Raw genomic sequence first — 15,551 nt, forward strand, 5'->3', positions numbered from 1 at the left:
ACACAACACACACACACACACACACACACACACACACACACACACACACACACACACACACAGCCTTAGTTTGAAAAATACAATTTAATCAAAGACCGTAACATTGAAACTGACATACTCCATATTTAGTTCAAATCAAATGTTATTTGTCACATCAATACAACAAGTGTAGACCTTACTGTGAAATGCTGAATACAACAAGTGTAGACCTTACTGTGAAATGCTCACTGACAAGCCCTTAACCTTAACCAAAATTGATACTATTCTAAACCTTCTGCCTGCAAGTTGTCGTTATTTTCCTTCAAGTTTCTGAAGAGGAAACAGCCCAGAAATGCCCTTGTCTGAGTGCATTTGTCTACCACTATGTGTAGCTGTTAGAGATGATGCTAATGATCCACTATGTGTAGCTGTTAGCGATGATGCTAATGATCCACTATGTGTAGCTGTTATAGATGATGCTAATGATCCACTATGTGTCGCTGTTAGCGATGATGCCTATGATCCACTATGTGTAGCTGTTAGCGATGATGCTAATGATCAACTATGTGTAGCTGTTAGCGATGATGCTAATGATCCACTATGTGTAGCTGTTAGCGATGATGCTAATGATCCACTATGTGTAGCTGTTAGATGATGCTAATGATCCACTATGTGTAGCTGTTAGCGATGATGCTAATGATCCACTATGTGTAGCTGTTAGAGATGATGCTAATGATCCACTATGTGTAGCTGTTAGCGATGATGCTAATGATCCACTATGTGTAGCTGTTATAGATGATGCTAATGATCCACTATGTGTAGCTGTTAGCGATGATGCTAATGATCCCCTATGTGTAGCTGTTAGCGATGATGCTAATGACAACCATCTTCTGGTTGATAGAAAAGCTTTCCCAAAAACCTTGTCAATTAAATGTTAACTACAAAGTAGTCTATGCCTCCATGGCAGAATGATATCATATGTGTGTATATATATATATATATATATATATATATAGAGAGAGAGAGAGAGAGAGAAGGTAATCAGGGAGGTAATGGAGTCCAGGTGAGTCTGTTGACGAGCAGGTGCGTGTAATGATGACAGGTGTGCACCATAATGAGCAGCCAGACGACCTCGAGGCCGGAGAGAGAGACACATGACAACACGTTTTCTGTCTATGAAGGAATAAATGGTAGTCAGGATATAGAACACAAAACAAGAAAAAGGTCATTTTACCCCCATTAATAACCTTTTACTGCAGGGGGCTAAATCAGGGGCACGTCCATTAATAACCTTTTACTGCAGGGGGCTAAATCAGGGGCACGTCCATTAATAACCTTTTACTGCAGGGGGCTAAATCAGGGGCACGTCCATTAATAACCTTTTACTGCAGGGGGCTAAATCAGGGGCACGTCCATTAATAACCTTTTACTGCAGGGGGCTAAATCAGGGGCACGTCCATTAATAACCTTTTACTGCAGGGGGCTAAATCAGGGGCACGTCCATTAATAACCTTTTACTGCAGGGGGCTAAATCAGGGGCACGTCCATTAATAACCTTTTACTGCAGGGGGCTAAATCAGGGGCACGTCCATTAATAACCTTTTACTGCAGGGGGCTAAATCAGGGGCACGTCCATTAATAACCTTTTACTGCAGGGGGCTAAATCAGGGGCACGTCCATTAATAACCTTTTACTGCAGGGGGCTAAATCAGGGGGGGCACGTCCATTAATAACCTTTTACTGCAGGGGGCTAAATCAGGGGCACGTCCATTAATAACCTTTTACTGCAGGGGGCTAAATCAGGGGCACGTCCATTAATAACCTTTTACTGCAGGGGGCTAAATCAGGGGCACGTCCATTAATAACCTTTTACTGCAGGGGGCTAAATCAGGGGCACGTCCATTAATAACCTTTTACTGCACGTCCATTAATAACCTTTTACTGGGGCTAAATCAGGGGCACGTCCATTAATAACCTTTTACTGCAGGGGGCTAAATCAGGGGCACGTCCATTAATAACCTTTTACTGCAGGGGGCTAAATCAGGGGCACGTCCATTAATAACCTTTTACTGCAGGGGGCTAAATCAGGGGCACGTCCATTAATAACCGTTTACTGCAGGGGGCTAAATCAGGGGCACACCGAGAGTTTTCTTGGTAGTCTTAAACAAATCTACTGTGAAACAAAAGTATCCACATCAAAAAAGAAGACAGCAGTACTGGGTCAGATATAGATTCCATCTATTTATATTTGAGTTTGCATCCCAATATGACACCTTAAATAAACTCAGCAAAAAAAATAAACTTCCCCTTTTTCAGGACCCTTTATCTCTTTCAAAGATCATTCGTAAAAATCTTAGACAAAGCAATATTGTTAATGTATATAATAGTTGTTTAATAGACATTCTAACAACAATTTGACCACCCCTGGGTTATGATGTATATGACATTCTAACAACAATTTGACCACCCCTGGGTTATGATGTATATGACATTCTAACAACAACCCCTGGGTTATGATGTATATGACATTCTAACAACAATTTGACCACCCCTGGGTTATGATGTATATAACATTCTAACAACAATTTGAACCACCCCTGGGTTATGATGTATATGACATGACATGATACACTGGCTACTTTAGGCATCTTTTTTAATGACATGTTTATGATCCAAAAGTTTGTTTTTAGAGGGGAGGGAAATACTGTTTATGTTAAACTGTAGAGAACAAGAACCTTTGGTGAATCAGGGAGAGAGAGAGAGAGGCAGAGAGAGAGAGAGAGAGAGAGAGAGAGAGAGAGAGAGAGAGAGAGAGAGAGAGAGGCAGAGAGAGAGAGAGGCAGAGAGAGAGGAGAGAGAGAGAGAGAGAGAGAGAGAGAGGCAGAGAGAGAGAGAGGCAGAGAGAGAGAGAGAGAGAGAGAGAGAGAGAGAGGCAGAGAGAGAGAGGAGAGAGAGAGAGAGAGAAAGAGAGAGGCAGAGAGAGAGAGGCAGAGAGAGAGGCAGAGAGAGAGAGAGAGAGAGAGGAGGCAGAGAGAGAGAGAGAGAGAGGCAGAGAGAGATCAGCGAGTCCCCGATTTCTTAAATACTACACATGTCCAGAAGGTTGGTTCTGACAAATGCATTTCAAAGTTTAAATCACATAAATCCAACACCATCACGTGGATTTGTTTTGTTGAAATGACGTGGAAACAAAGTTAATTCAACCAGTGGGAGGCTTGTAAATGACCCCAGGAAAGTAAAACAAAGAACTCTTCATTGAGACAATGATAAACAGCAATCCGTGGGAGAGTTGTGGTGGATATTATAAAATAAGGATCTGCTGGAGTCCAAGTCAAACCGAGATTCTTTATTTCTGAGCTCAGAGAGAATAACAGAGTTACACAGCGCAGTGTAGACAGTCTGAATTGCTGAAGCAGTGGGTGATGGGCACATATCTTTATAGTTTCCTGTTCCTGGGAGGGACTTTATTCATACAAGGATGCAGGTGCAGCTGGTTTGCAACACAGGATGATACTCCCAGGAACAGGAGATTATAATAGGACAGTTTAACAAGGTTAGTCATACTCAGTTATGTGTGACACATATAATTAACATTTTACATTACAGAGTCTGTGATACATTTAATTTCAAATGCATCACATCCAAATATCACTTGATTATCTGACCATTTAAACACAAGGAATCTGATCTACTCTTTATTCAAACTGACAAACTCCATGTTCAATTCATGTTTTCTCCCCTGTGTGGACTCTCACATGTCTTTTAAGTGACTGTGATGAGTAATATGTTTTCCCACAGTCTGAGCATTTGTAAGGCTTCTCCCCTGTGTGTATTCGCTCATGAGCCATCAGGCTTCCTAACTCGCTAAATCTCTTTCCACACTGGGAGCAGTGGTAAGGCTTCTCCCCTGTGTGTATTCTCTCATGTTTTTTCTGATTACTTAAGTGGGTAAAACGCTTTCCACACTTGGAGCAGTGGTACGGCTTTTCTCCTGTATGCATTCTCTCGTGTATTTTCAGGCTCCATAATGTTGTAAAACTCTTTCCACACTGGGAGCAGTGGTACGGCTTTTCTCCTGTATGTATTCTCTCGTGAATTTTCAGTGTCCCTATCGTTGTAAAACTCTTTCCACACCGGGAGCAATGGTAAGGCTTCTCACCTTTGTGTAATCTCTCAGGCCGTTTCAGGTCCCTCAACTGGTTACAACCTGTTCCAAACTGGGAACAGTGGTAAGGCTTCTCCCATGTGTGTATTCTCCCATGTTGCTTCAGGTGTCCTTTCTGGTTAAAACTCTTTCCACATTGAGAGCAGTGGTAAGGCTTCTCCCCTGTGTGTATTCTCTCGTGTGTTTTCAGGTTACATAACACAGTAAAACTCTTTCCACACTGGGAGCAGAGGTAAGGCTTCTCCCCTGTGTGTATTCTCTCATGTTGTTTCAGGTCCCTTAACCCGTTACAACCCGTTCCACACTGGGAGCAGTGGTAAGGCTTCTCCCCTGTGTGTATTTTCTCATGTTGGTTCAGGTGTCCTTTTTGGTTAAAACTCTTTCCACACTGGGAGCACTGGTGTCGTCTTGCTGGTTTGGACATACCTGGCTCTGGTTCCTCCGAGTCTGGTCTCTCTCCTGCCAAAAACAGATTGCTTATTTAAATAGACCTGAATGAAACCTCCACATGATAAAATAGCCTTGCAACAAGGGAAAATCCGAATCAGATCCCTCAATAACCTATAGCCAGTATTAACAATCTTGTTGTGATTTTAAAACAAATGATGTTGTAGAGCTTCCTGGTAATTACTGATAATATGTTTACATTACTTATTATTCTTTCTGTTTTAGAAGTCAGAACACAAAGAACTAGACATTACTTATTTTATTAATTCTGTTTTTACAAGTCAGAACACAAAAAAAACGAAACAGTTCTAGGACACTGAAGACACAGACGTCACTGGATTCCAATCGAGCAGGTGGTTCTGAATAAATAACCTTCAGAGTTGTATGAACAGTTGTATGAACAGAATGCGACCTACACACTTCCTTGAACCTAAAATAAGTAAAGAAGTCATTTTATGTGAAAATCCAAAACATTACGTGGAAGGGTTTCGACACGCTATTTAAATGGCCCAATTCATTTAGACGTTAACACATTTTCAACACTTTGACTGTCACTGAAGTCATGACATTTTGGGTAAAGTAAAAAAATAAGGTGAAATATTTTGGGGAAATGTCTATATATATATAAAAATATATTTGTAACAATAACAATACTGAATGAACACTTATTTTAACTTAATGTAATACATAAATAAAATCTATTTAGTCTCATAAATAAATAAATAGGAATTATGAGACTATTTCTCTCTATACCGTTTGTATTTCATATACCTTTGATTATTGGATGTTCTTATAGGCACTTTAATATTGCCAGTCTAATCTCGGGAGTTGATGGGCTTGAAGTCATAAACAGCGCTGTGCTTCAAGCATTGCGAAGAGCTGCTGGCAAACGCAGAAAAGTGCTGTTTGAATGAATGCTTACGAGCCTGCTGCTGCCTACCACCACTCAGTCAGACAAAGAAATGGTCTTTACACAGTTCGCAATGAGCCAGGCGGCCCAAAATGCTGCATATACCCTGACGCGAATGTGCTTTTGTTAAATCATCACCCGTTTGGCGAAGTAGGCTGTGATTCGATGATAAATTACCAGGCACCACATTGATTATATGCAACGCAGTACAACTATGTGTAGTTAACTAGTGATTATGTTAATATTTATATTCTAGATTCAGGAAACTTCTCCTTTAAAGCATCATTGAGAAATAATGAATTGAAGTTGGAACATCTGTAACATTTGTAGACTAGCGGGTAATAAGAATGTTGGGCCAGTAAACTAAAGTTCTCCGGTTCGAATCCCCACGACGCCAAGTAGTAAAAATCCTCCTTTAAGATCATTAGATGCTACAGTCCTCCTTTAAGACTCCATAATGTTTCATCATTAGATGCTACAGTCCTCCTTTAAGACTCCATAATGTTTCATCATTAGATGCTACAGTCCTCCTTTAAGACTCCATAATGTTTCATCATTAGATGCTACAGTCCTCCTTTAAGACTCCATAATGTTTCATCATTAGATGCTACAGTCCTCCTTTAAGACTCCATAATGTTTCATCATTAGATGCTACAGTCCTCCTTTAAGACTCCATAATGTTTCATCATTAGATGCTACAGGCCTCCTTTAAGACTCCATAATGTTTCATCATTAGATGCTACAGTCCTCCTTTAAGACTCCATAATGTTTCATCATTAGATGCTACAGGCCTCCTTTAAGACTCCATAATGTTTCATCATTAGATGCTACAGTCCTCCTTTAAGACTCCATAATGTTTCATCATTAGATGCTACAGTCCTCCTTTAAGACTCCATAATGTTTCATCATTAGATGCTACAGTCCTCCTTTAAGACTCCATAATGTTTCATCATTAGATGCTACAGTCCTCCTTTAAGACTCCATAATGTTTCATCATTAGATGCTACAGTCCTCCTTTAAGACTCCATAATGTTTCATCATTAGATGCTACAGTCCTCCTTTAAGACTCCATAATGTTTCATCATTAGATGCTACAGTCCTCCTTTAAGACTCCATAATGTTTCATCATTAGATGCTACAGTCCTCCTTTAAGACTCCATAATGTTTCATCATTAGATGCTACAGGCCTCCTTTAAGACTCCATAATATTTGAAGAATCTAGGTATAGTGTACTGTAGCTATTATATATAGATAGAAACGCTTTTGCATTTAATCATATTTCATGGCTTTTAGAAAAATCTTACGGAGCTTATTTTAAATATATATATTTGCAATTTTTAATAAGTTCTGGAGATCAGATGTTAATTTTTATTTTTTTAAATTTTATTTCACCAGGTAGTTGAGAACAAGTTCTCATTTACAACTGCGACCTGGCCAAGATAAAGCAAAGCAGTTTGACACATACAACAACACAGAGTTACACATGGAATAAAACAAACATACAGTCAATAATACAGTAGAAAAACAAGTCTATATACAATGTGTGCAAATGAGGTGAGATAAGGGAGGTAAAGGCAATAAATAGGCAATGCTGGCGAAGGACATACAGTATAGCAATTAAACACTGGAATGGTAGATGTGCTGCAGATGATGAAGAATGTGCAAAGTAGAAATACTGGGGTGCAAAGGAGCAAGATAAATAAATAAATACAGTAGGGGAAGAGGTAGTTGTTTGGGCTATTTACATATGGGCTATGTGCAGTGATCTGTGAGCTGATCTGACAGCTGGTGCTTAAAGCTAGTGAGGGAGATAAGTGTCTCCAGTTTCAGTGATTTTTGTAGTTCGTTCCAGTCATTGGCAGCAGAGAACTGGAAGGAGAGGCGGCCAAAGGAGGAATTGGCTTTGGGGGTGACCAGTGAGATATACCTGCTGGAGCGCCTGCTACGGGTGGGTGCTGCTATGGTGACCAGCGAGCTGAGATAAGGTGGGCTTTACCTAGCAGAGACTTGAAGATGACCTGGAGCCAGTGGGTTTGGCGATGAGTATGAAGCGAGGTCCAACCAACGAGAGCGTACAGGTCGCAGTGGTGGGTAGTATATGGGTCTTTAGTGACAAAACGGATGGCACTGAGATAGACTTCATCCAATTTGTTGAGTGGAGTGTTGGAGGCTCTTTTGTAAATGACATCGCCGAAGTCGAGGATCGGTAGGATGGTCAGTTTTATGAGGAGGGTATGTTTGGCAGCATGAGTGAAGGAGGCTTTGTTTGCGAAATAGGAAGCAAATTCTAGATTGAATTTTGGATTGGAGATGTTTGATGTGAGTTTGGAAGGAGAGTTTACAGTCTAACCAGACACCTAGGTATTTATAGTTGTCCACATATTCTAAGTCAGAACCGTCCAGAGTAGTGATGCTGGACGGGCGGGCAGGTAGCGATCGGTTGAAGAGCACGCATTTACTTGTATTTAAGAGCAGTCAGAGGCCACGGAAGGATAGTTGAATGGCATTGAAGCTCATCTGGAGGGTAGTTAATACAGTGTCCAAAGAAGGGCCAGAAGCATACAGAATGGTGTCGTCTGCGTAGAGGTGGATCAGGGAATCACCAACAGCAAGAAAGAAGCAATACAGACCACACTGAAGTGTCTGGAGTTTAAGTAGCCTGTTCTAGAGTCTTGTAAAGATAGGGGGTTGACTGGGACAGGCAATGTAACATCCATCATATTTTGAGAAAATGTTTTTGTAAAACATGCACCTTACATCAGATCATCTTGAAACTTTCTCTGTAAAAGCGAATTTTCATCAAGGTTTTATATGGTCTATTGGTTTCTCTCTAAAGCTAACTTTCATCAAGGTTTTATATGGTCTATTGGTTTCTCTCTAAAGCTAACTTTCATCAAGGTTTTATATGGTCTATTGGTTTCTCTCTGAAGCTAACTTTCATCAAGGTTTTATATGGTCTATTGGTTTCTCTCTAAAGCTAACTTTCATCAAGGTTTTATATGGTCTATTGGTTTCTCTTTGAAGCTAACTTTCATCAAGGTTTTATTTGGTCTATTGGTTTCTCTCTTTTAATTGGCAGAATCCTTTTTTACTGTTATGATATTCATAGCATCCATATCCACCAGTCTATCTTCCTGTCAACTAACAGAACTCTGCTGGTTGTCCTGGTAACAGATACCAGTCTATCTTCCTGTCAACTAACAGAACTCTGCTGGTTGTCCTGGTAACAGATACCAGTGGGCAGATCTGTTGTATTTGTTCAAACTAAACTAAAGCACTTACTTTGAGTTAAATCTGATCCTTTCTTCTCTTCTCCTCCTCTCACAGTTCCACTCAGCCCTGTTGTTTTCCTGCAGTCCACCAGCAGCACAGACAACCTCTTCATACCCAGCAGTAAGGTGCTACCGGGAGAGGCATGACATAGGGACTCCGGGAGGGAGGAAGGGCTAGCGTTGTCCTGGTAACCATAAAAAGGGGACACAGACACATGTCATTATGGATGCTGATGTCACTGTTGTCATGAAGTGCTTTACTGAATCCCATCCCAGACCCAGACAGAGCAAGCTGTATGCTAGACCAGACCAAGCTGTATGCTAGACCAGACCAAGCTGTATGCTAGACCAGACCAAGCTGTACCATCTGGTGTTCTGATCTGGAGAGACTCTTCTCTGCCTCGTCAGCATCAGGATGTTGTTGAGGCTCCCCAGAGGATCCACGATAGTCATGTCTGTCTCCTGTGTGAACAAGAACATCAAACAGATGGTAAACTTATGATCTTCTAATGCAATCACAGAGTCTTACTACAAGATGCATGAATATGTCTAAAAAGGGCCTAAAATGGCCACTTTCATCATGATTTTATAAAATATTGTGTGATGCAAATGTAAAATGGTGCCTTTTGTGTCGCTTTGATATTTTAAGTAGAAATTACGCAGCAATATTGAATTTTATATTAGATGAAGTGCACTTTAATAAATCAATTCAATAAATCTAATTTAAATCTCCCAAAAACACATGTACCAATGGCAGATTGAACTAACAATTTATACAGTACTGAACAACATATTCAAGTGTAGAACTTCAGTAGAATGCCCCTTTAAAACCCCACATTAGTTCAACAACTGCATAGTTTGTGCCCCTGTTTAAGACAGTACTCACGGGTGTTAATCAGATATTCTGTCTCCTCTTCTTTCACTCCCAAAACGTCTTCCTCCTTCACCTTTATTGAGACAGCATCCTCTTCCTCTCTAAAAGCTTCTTCCTCTCTTTTCACTGTAATATCCTCCTCTTCTTTTATCATTCTGAAAGATTCTTCCTCTCTTTTCACTGTAATATCCTCCTCTTCTTTTATCATTCTGAAAGATTCTTCCTCTCTTTTCACTGTAATATCCTCCTCTTCTTTTATCATTCTGAAAGATTCTTCCTCTCTTTTCACTGTAACACCCTCCTCTTCTTCTACTTCCACGATGTTCAGTCCCAGAGCTTCTTTCTCCATAGAGTAGACCTCTTCTTTAGCAGGGGAGGAGTAGTTTAGTGAGCTCATGGTCAAGGATAGTTAGTTAGCATTAGCGACTAGCCTAGTGCTAACCTCAGTATCAATCTTTAACAAGTTTGCAAATTGAACAAGCACATTAGGTTAAAGTTAACCAGTAGACACGTCAACCGAAATTAGTTTAAAACACTGAGATTAGCTAATGTACAATAACATGGTCTAAATAATCAATCTTTCAGTTTTATGTTGGCTAGCAAGCTACCGAGGTGGTTGAAAGAGAAGCCGTGTTGTTGTTCCTGAAGAAGCGTCCCGTCCAGTCCATTATACGTCACGCATGAAGCATCACCTGAAAGACGCCCATCGCCATCTGCTGGCTGGAGTGGGTAACGCAGTTTGGAAACAATAGTTACTACGCGTTTTGTATTGGAAATAAAGTCATAATAATTTAACAATAAACTGATATATTTTCACTCACGTCTTAGAACTAATAAGATTTGATTTAAGAATTTCCTGTACACAGACGTAGATCTTAATATGAATATGTAGATGATGCATAAATACTTCTATGAATAGGTAGCGTGTTAATACACATTTTCTCTGTTCATTTTTCACAGTCGTTTTTATCTCGATGTGACCATACTCTTCCCTTAAAGCCAAATAGCACTTGATTATATGTAGTGCTATACACTGAGTATACAAAACATTAAGCACACCTGCTCCTTCCATGACTTAGCCTGAATTAATCTAGTCAATCTAAAGCTACGATCCCTTATTGATGTCAGTAGTTAAATCCAATTCAATCAGTGTAGATGAAGGGGGAGGGAGACAGGTTAAATAAGGAATTTTAAGCCTTGAGACAAATGAGACATGGATTGTGCATGTGTGCCATTCAGAGGGTGAATTGGGAAGACAAAATATTTAAGTGCCTTTGAACAGGGTATGGTTGTAGGTGCCAGGCACACCGGTTTGTGTCAAGAACTGCAACACTGCTGGGGTTTTCAGCTCAACAGTTTCCCAAGTGTAGAAAGAATGGTCCACCACCCAAACTGTGGCGGTCAGTGCCATTTAAGATGAGGGAGGACCATTTTGTTTTTCATAAGCATGGCCTTATTTCTACTACAGCATGTTGGATGACTATCATTCAACTATCATTTATATTCGATTCACCCTGTTCAATGTAACAGCTATAGGTTTAGGCTACTACATGATTCTCAAATGTTCCCTTTACCAATCATGAGTTTGCTACAACCTAGCCTATGAATGAAGTTTACAACATAGGTGCACACAGGTCAGTGACAGTGACACATTCAATACCACCTTGCATACTCTTGCCTGCATCTAGCTGATGTCGTGGGTAATCATTAATCCAGCAGTTGCAAACAAGAGTTTCTATTGGACAAATTCAGGTATATTGTAACCCCGTTTTGTTCCGTTTAAGAAACTTTGTCAACAACAATCGGCACATGAATACACCGCTGATCACACGAGAACACAGTTCACTTTCATAACAGCCACGTTGTTTTCCTTCTCATGCCAAGCTGCACCATCTGGTGTTCTGATCTGTAGAGACTCTTCTCTGACTCGTCAGCATCAGGATGTTGTTGAGGCTCCCCAGAGGATCCATGATAGTCGTGTCTCTCTCCTGTGTGAATGAGAACATCATAGATAGTAAACTTATGATCTTCTATTACAATCACAGGGTCTTACATTAGGTATTAATATGTCTAAAAAAGGACCTAAATTGACCACGTTAATTATGCTTTTTTTTATATATTGTTTGTGATTGATTCAATGTAAAAGGCTCGTTCCACAAAATGTGTTCCGTTAAAAGCCTGTTATATTAGATCAAGTGCACTTTAATATAGACCACGTGGGGAATTCAATCAAAATCATTTACAAGTCCTAAAAATATGTACCAATGGCAGATTGGCCCCTGAACAATTCCGACAGTGTAGAACTTCAGTTGAATGTCCCTTTGAAACACCACATTATTTCAAGAACTGCATAGTGCCCCTGTTTTTAAGACAATACTCACTGGTGGTAGTCTGATCTTCAGTCTCCTCCTCTTTCACTCCCAAAACGTCTTCCTCCTCTTTAATTGAGATAGCCTCCTCTTCCTCTTTTACTCCAAAAGGGTCTTCCTCTTCTTTCAATGTTACGGCATCTTCCTCCTTTTTGATTCTGAAAGCTTCTACCTCCTCCTCTTCCACAACCTCTTTCCCATCTTCCTCTTTCACTGTAATATCATCCTCTTCTTCTTTCAATGTGATAGCCTCCTCTTCCTCCCTTTTCATCCTGAAAGCTTCTTCCTCTCCTTTCACCAGACCGTTCTCCGTCGAGATTAGTGAGCTCATGTTCCGGGCGATTAAGTATCAATGTAACACATATGCTAATTTAACAAGCAAATCACGTTTAAATTAACTATATGAGGTAAACAAAAGTATGTTCAAAACACAAAGATGAATATACACAAGGTTGGTCTTAAATGCTTCAATTAACCAGGACCTCAGCGACCCCTTGCCTGGAAAAAAATGTACTTTAATCCATTGATAACACCAGCTGATGTGGTTTTGGGTGTCTTTGCTATTTCAATGTATCTTGAGTAGTAATCTACCACTAGCAGATAAGTGTCATTTTTCCAATAGAACATATCCGCCCCTACCTTTTGCCATGGCCGTTTTGGCAGCTCCGTTGCCATCATTGGCTCCGGATGACAAGGTTGACATTTTGTACAGACCTCACACTGGGCCACAAGCTTGGCAATCTGAGTACTCAGACCAAGCCACCACACTGACTGTTGAGCCCTCAGTCTGCATTTGGCTATCCCCCATGTAACTATCCGTTGTCCTTTCATGAGAAGGTCTCCATTACAGTGGAAGTCACTTTGGTGCACCCAATAGGGCTTCAGCAGTTGAGGCAGTTCTGGGCCATCCCTTTTTGCACTGCTGCACTATCTGTTGGCAGATGTGGTCTTGTTGTTGCTCCTCTGCAATCTGCTGCCGTTGTCGCGTGTCTTTATTTTAGATCATACTACAGTTTCGGTTTATTTTCGATTGCGAACTACCACGTAATTGAATCTGTTGTCGCTGTTGAAGAAACCTCCCGTACCGTCCACTAGAAATATACGTCACGCAAGAAGCATCACAGGGGAGCGTTATCTCGCTCGTCCAGGCAACATTGAGGGTTAGGTGGTTAACAGTCTAATATTGGCTATCAATTCAGAAAGAAACTAACTATAACTTGTTTTAGCAACAGGATACGTTTAGAGTTCGTTTTTGTAAAGTTGAATGGGAAGAACACGACAAAGACAATAGTAAACGGAATATCCAAGTCTCACAGAACACGGCAGACATGCCAGCTAGCCACAACGAGAACCAGATCAGCATGGATACACAAGAAGCCGCGAACTCAAGCAAGAGAAAGAACAAAACTGACCAGGATTAAATCCTTGCAACCTCTTTACCTCAGACCCCAATTAAAAAATCCACCGGTGAAAAAAGAGGCCATTTCCATGTCTGAACTTTTCTCTGCAATCCAGTCCCTGTCAACTAAAATAGACACCACGCTCTCCAAAGTGTCCATCATAGTCCGCTACTCATAATTGTGAGCGAGAACAAGGAAAATATAACGTTCCTAGAGAATGAGTTGGAAGAAACTGCAATCCCAAAATAATGAGCTGTGTGAGAATGTAGCTGAACGTCAAAGGTACTCTCGCAGGTAGAATCTGAAAATCCAAGGTGTAAAAGAGAGAGAGGATATTAGGGATGCAGTCATTCATATCCTGGGAAAGGTGGCTTTGTGCATCAAAGACAGGCTAAGAGATGTGGTACATCGACATGGGAAACGAAGATCTGATGGACCCCCTCGCAATATCATATTGCGCTTAACTCTGCACCATTACAGGGACATCATCTGGAGAATGGCAAAGGGGAACACGTTTCTGGACGAGAAGAAGAAGCTCTGATACCGCAGGATCAGGTTGCCAGATAGAAACTTTGGCCGCTTATACAGAAGGCGCGACAAGAGGGAAAGAAGGATGGGTTCAAGGGCCAACACGCGATTATCGAAGGAAGAATGATTACTGGGTAACTCTGTTGACATTAACCAAACTGGAACTGTGAGTACTGCCAAGAGTACAGTTAATGTACTGCCATGAGTAAATGTACTGTTTGAACTTCAACTGATGAACACTTGCCAACTAAAAAAAAAGGAAGTAAATTTGTTATACGGGTTGTTAAAGGTTAACCACCTCAGCTGAGCGTAGTTTTCCGTCGGAGTAATCCTCTAAAGGTTCATTGTTTGTTTTATTGTTCACATTACTACTTCTGTTATCTAGTTTGTGTTATTTCTTTTTTAATGCAGGAGTTCGTTTTCAACTCAATATCCTTAGTCTGAATGCCAGGGGTTTGAGAGATCTTACAAAAAGGAAAGCCTTATTTTTATATTGTAAACGCAGATGTTGTCCTTCTTCAGGAAACTCATTTAGGTGAAAGTGATTTGAGATGTTGTGAATCACAACGGGTAGACACATGGCCTATTTCAGTCATGGATCAAATCATTCTGCTGGTGTTTTGACACTTATTCACAAGTTTAAAGGTGACGTTCTAGAATCCACATCTTCACAAGTTTAAAGGTGACGTTCTAGAATCCACATCTTCACAAGTTTAAAGGTGACGTTCTAGAATCCACATCTTCACAAGTTTAAAGGTGACGTTCTAGAATCCACATCTTCACAGGATGGGAGATGGGTTACAGTAACTGTTAAACTCGACAATGCTATTTTCATCATCTGTAATGTATACGGACATAACTCACATGCTCCTAATAAGACCCCTTTTACCTAATTTACCAGGGAAAGTACAGGATTTAAGCAACAAATACTCTAGAGGCTTTTCTAATTATTTCAGGGGATTTTAATGAAACACCTGATGCATCTGTTGATCGTTTTCCTCCTAGAACGAGTCAAAGCCTTCAAAATAGCAATATCATCACTACATTATGCATGGTTCTCTGTGTCGATGATGCCTGGTTTTATTTCACTCCGGATGCAAAGGGACCAACAAAACTACGTCACGTAAATCTAGAATAGATTTATTCCTAATTTCCCCTTTTATGTTACAATTTGTTATAGATGTAGATTATCAGTTGGCTCCCTTTTTTCTGATCATTACTTGATTTCCCCTGAATTTACAAGCTACTAAAAAATCAACAGGTACTGGAGGATATTGGAAATGAAACAACACACTTCTTAAAGATACTGATCTCATTGAAAACACTTCTTAAAGATACTGATCTCATTGAAAACACTTCTTAAAGATACTGATCTCATTGAAAACACTTCTTAAAGATACTGATCTCATTGAAAACACTTCTTAAAGATACTGATCTCATTGAAAACACTTCTTAAAGATACTGATCTCATTGAAAACACTTCTTAAAGATACTGATCTCATTGAAAACACTTCTTAAAGATACTGATCTCATTGAAAACATCACATCGTTAAAGATATGTTTTGCAAGAAAAGACTTGGGTCAGGTGGCTTTCCACAAGCTTCCTA

General features: G+C 40.2%; 1 protein-coding gene across 1 annotated transcript; it reads right to left on the reverse strand.

Annotated features, from left to right (window-relative positions):
* Window positions 1-3,304: 3,304 nt before the first annotated feature.
* LOC121844766 (zinc finger protein 260-like) lies at window positions 3,305-10,382 on the reverse strand. Its single transcript, XM_042315238.1, has 4 exons — window positions 9,660-10,382; window positions 9,138-9,235; window positions 8,784-8,958; window positions 3,305-4,603 (listed from the first exon to the last, which is right to left on the reverse strand). The coding sequence occupies exons 1-4, from the start codon at window positions 10,042-10,044 to the stop codon at window positions 3,705-3,707; spliced, it is 1,557 nt and encodes a 518-aa protein (XP_042171172.1). The 5' UTR covers window positions 10,045-10,382; the 3' UTR covers window positions 3,305-3,704.
* Between the last annotated feature and the right edge of the window lie 5,169 nt (window positions 10,383-15,551).

This window comes from Oncorhynchus tshawytscha, unplaced genomic scaffold (genome assembly GCF_018296145.1).
Source record: "Oncorhynchus tshawytscha isolate Ot180627B unplaced genomic scaffold, Otsh_v2.0 Un_contig_2917_pilon_pilon, whole genome shotgun sequence".
NCBI lineage: Eukaryota > Metazoa > Chordata > Actinopteri > Salmoniformes > Salmonidae > Oncorhynchus > Oncorhynchus tshawytscha.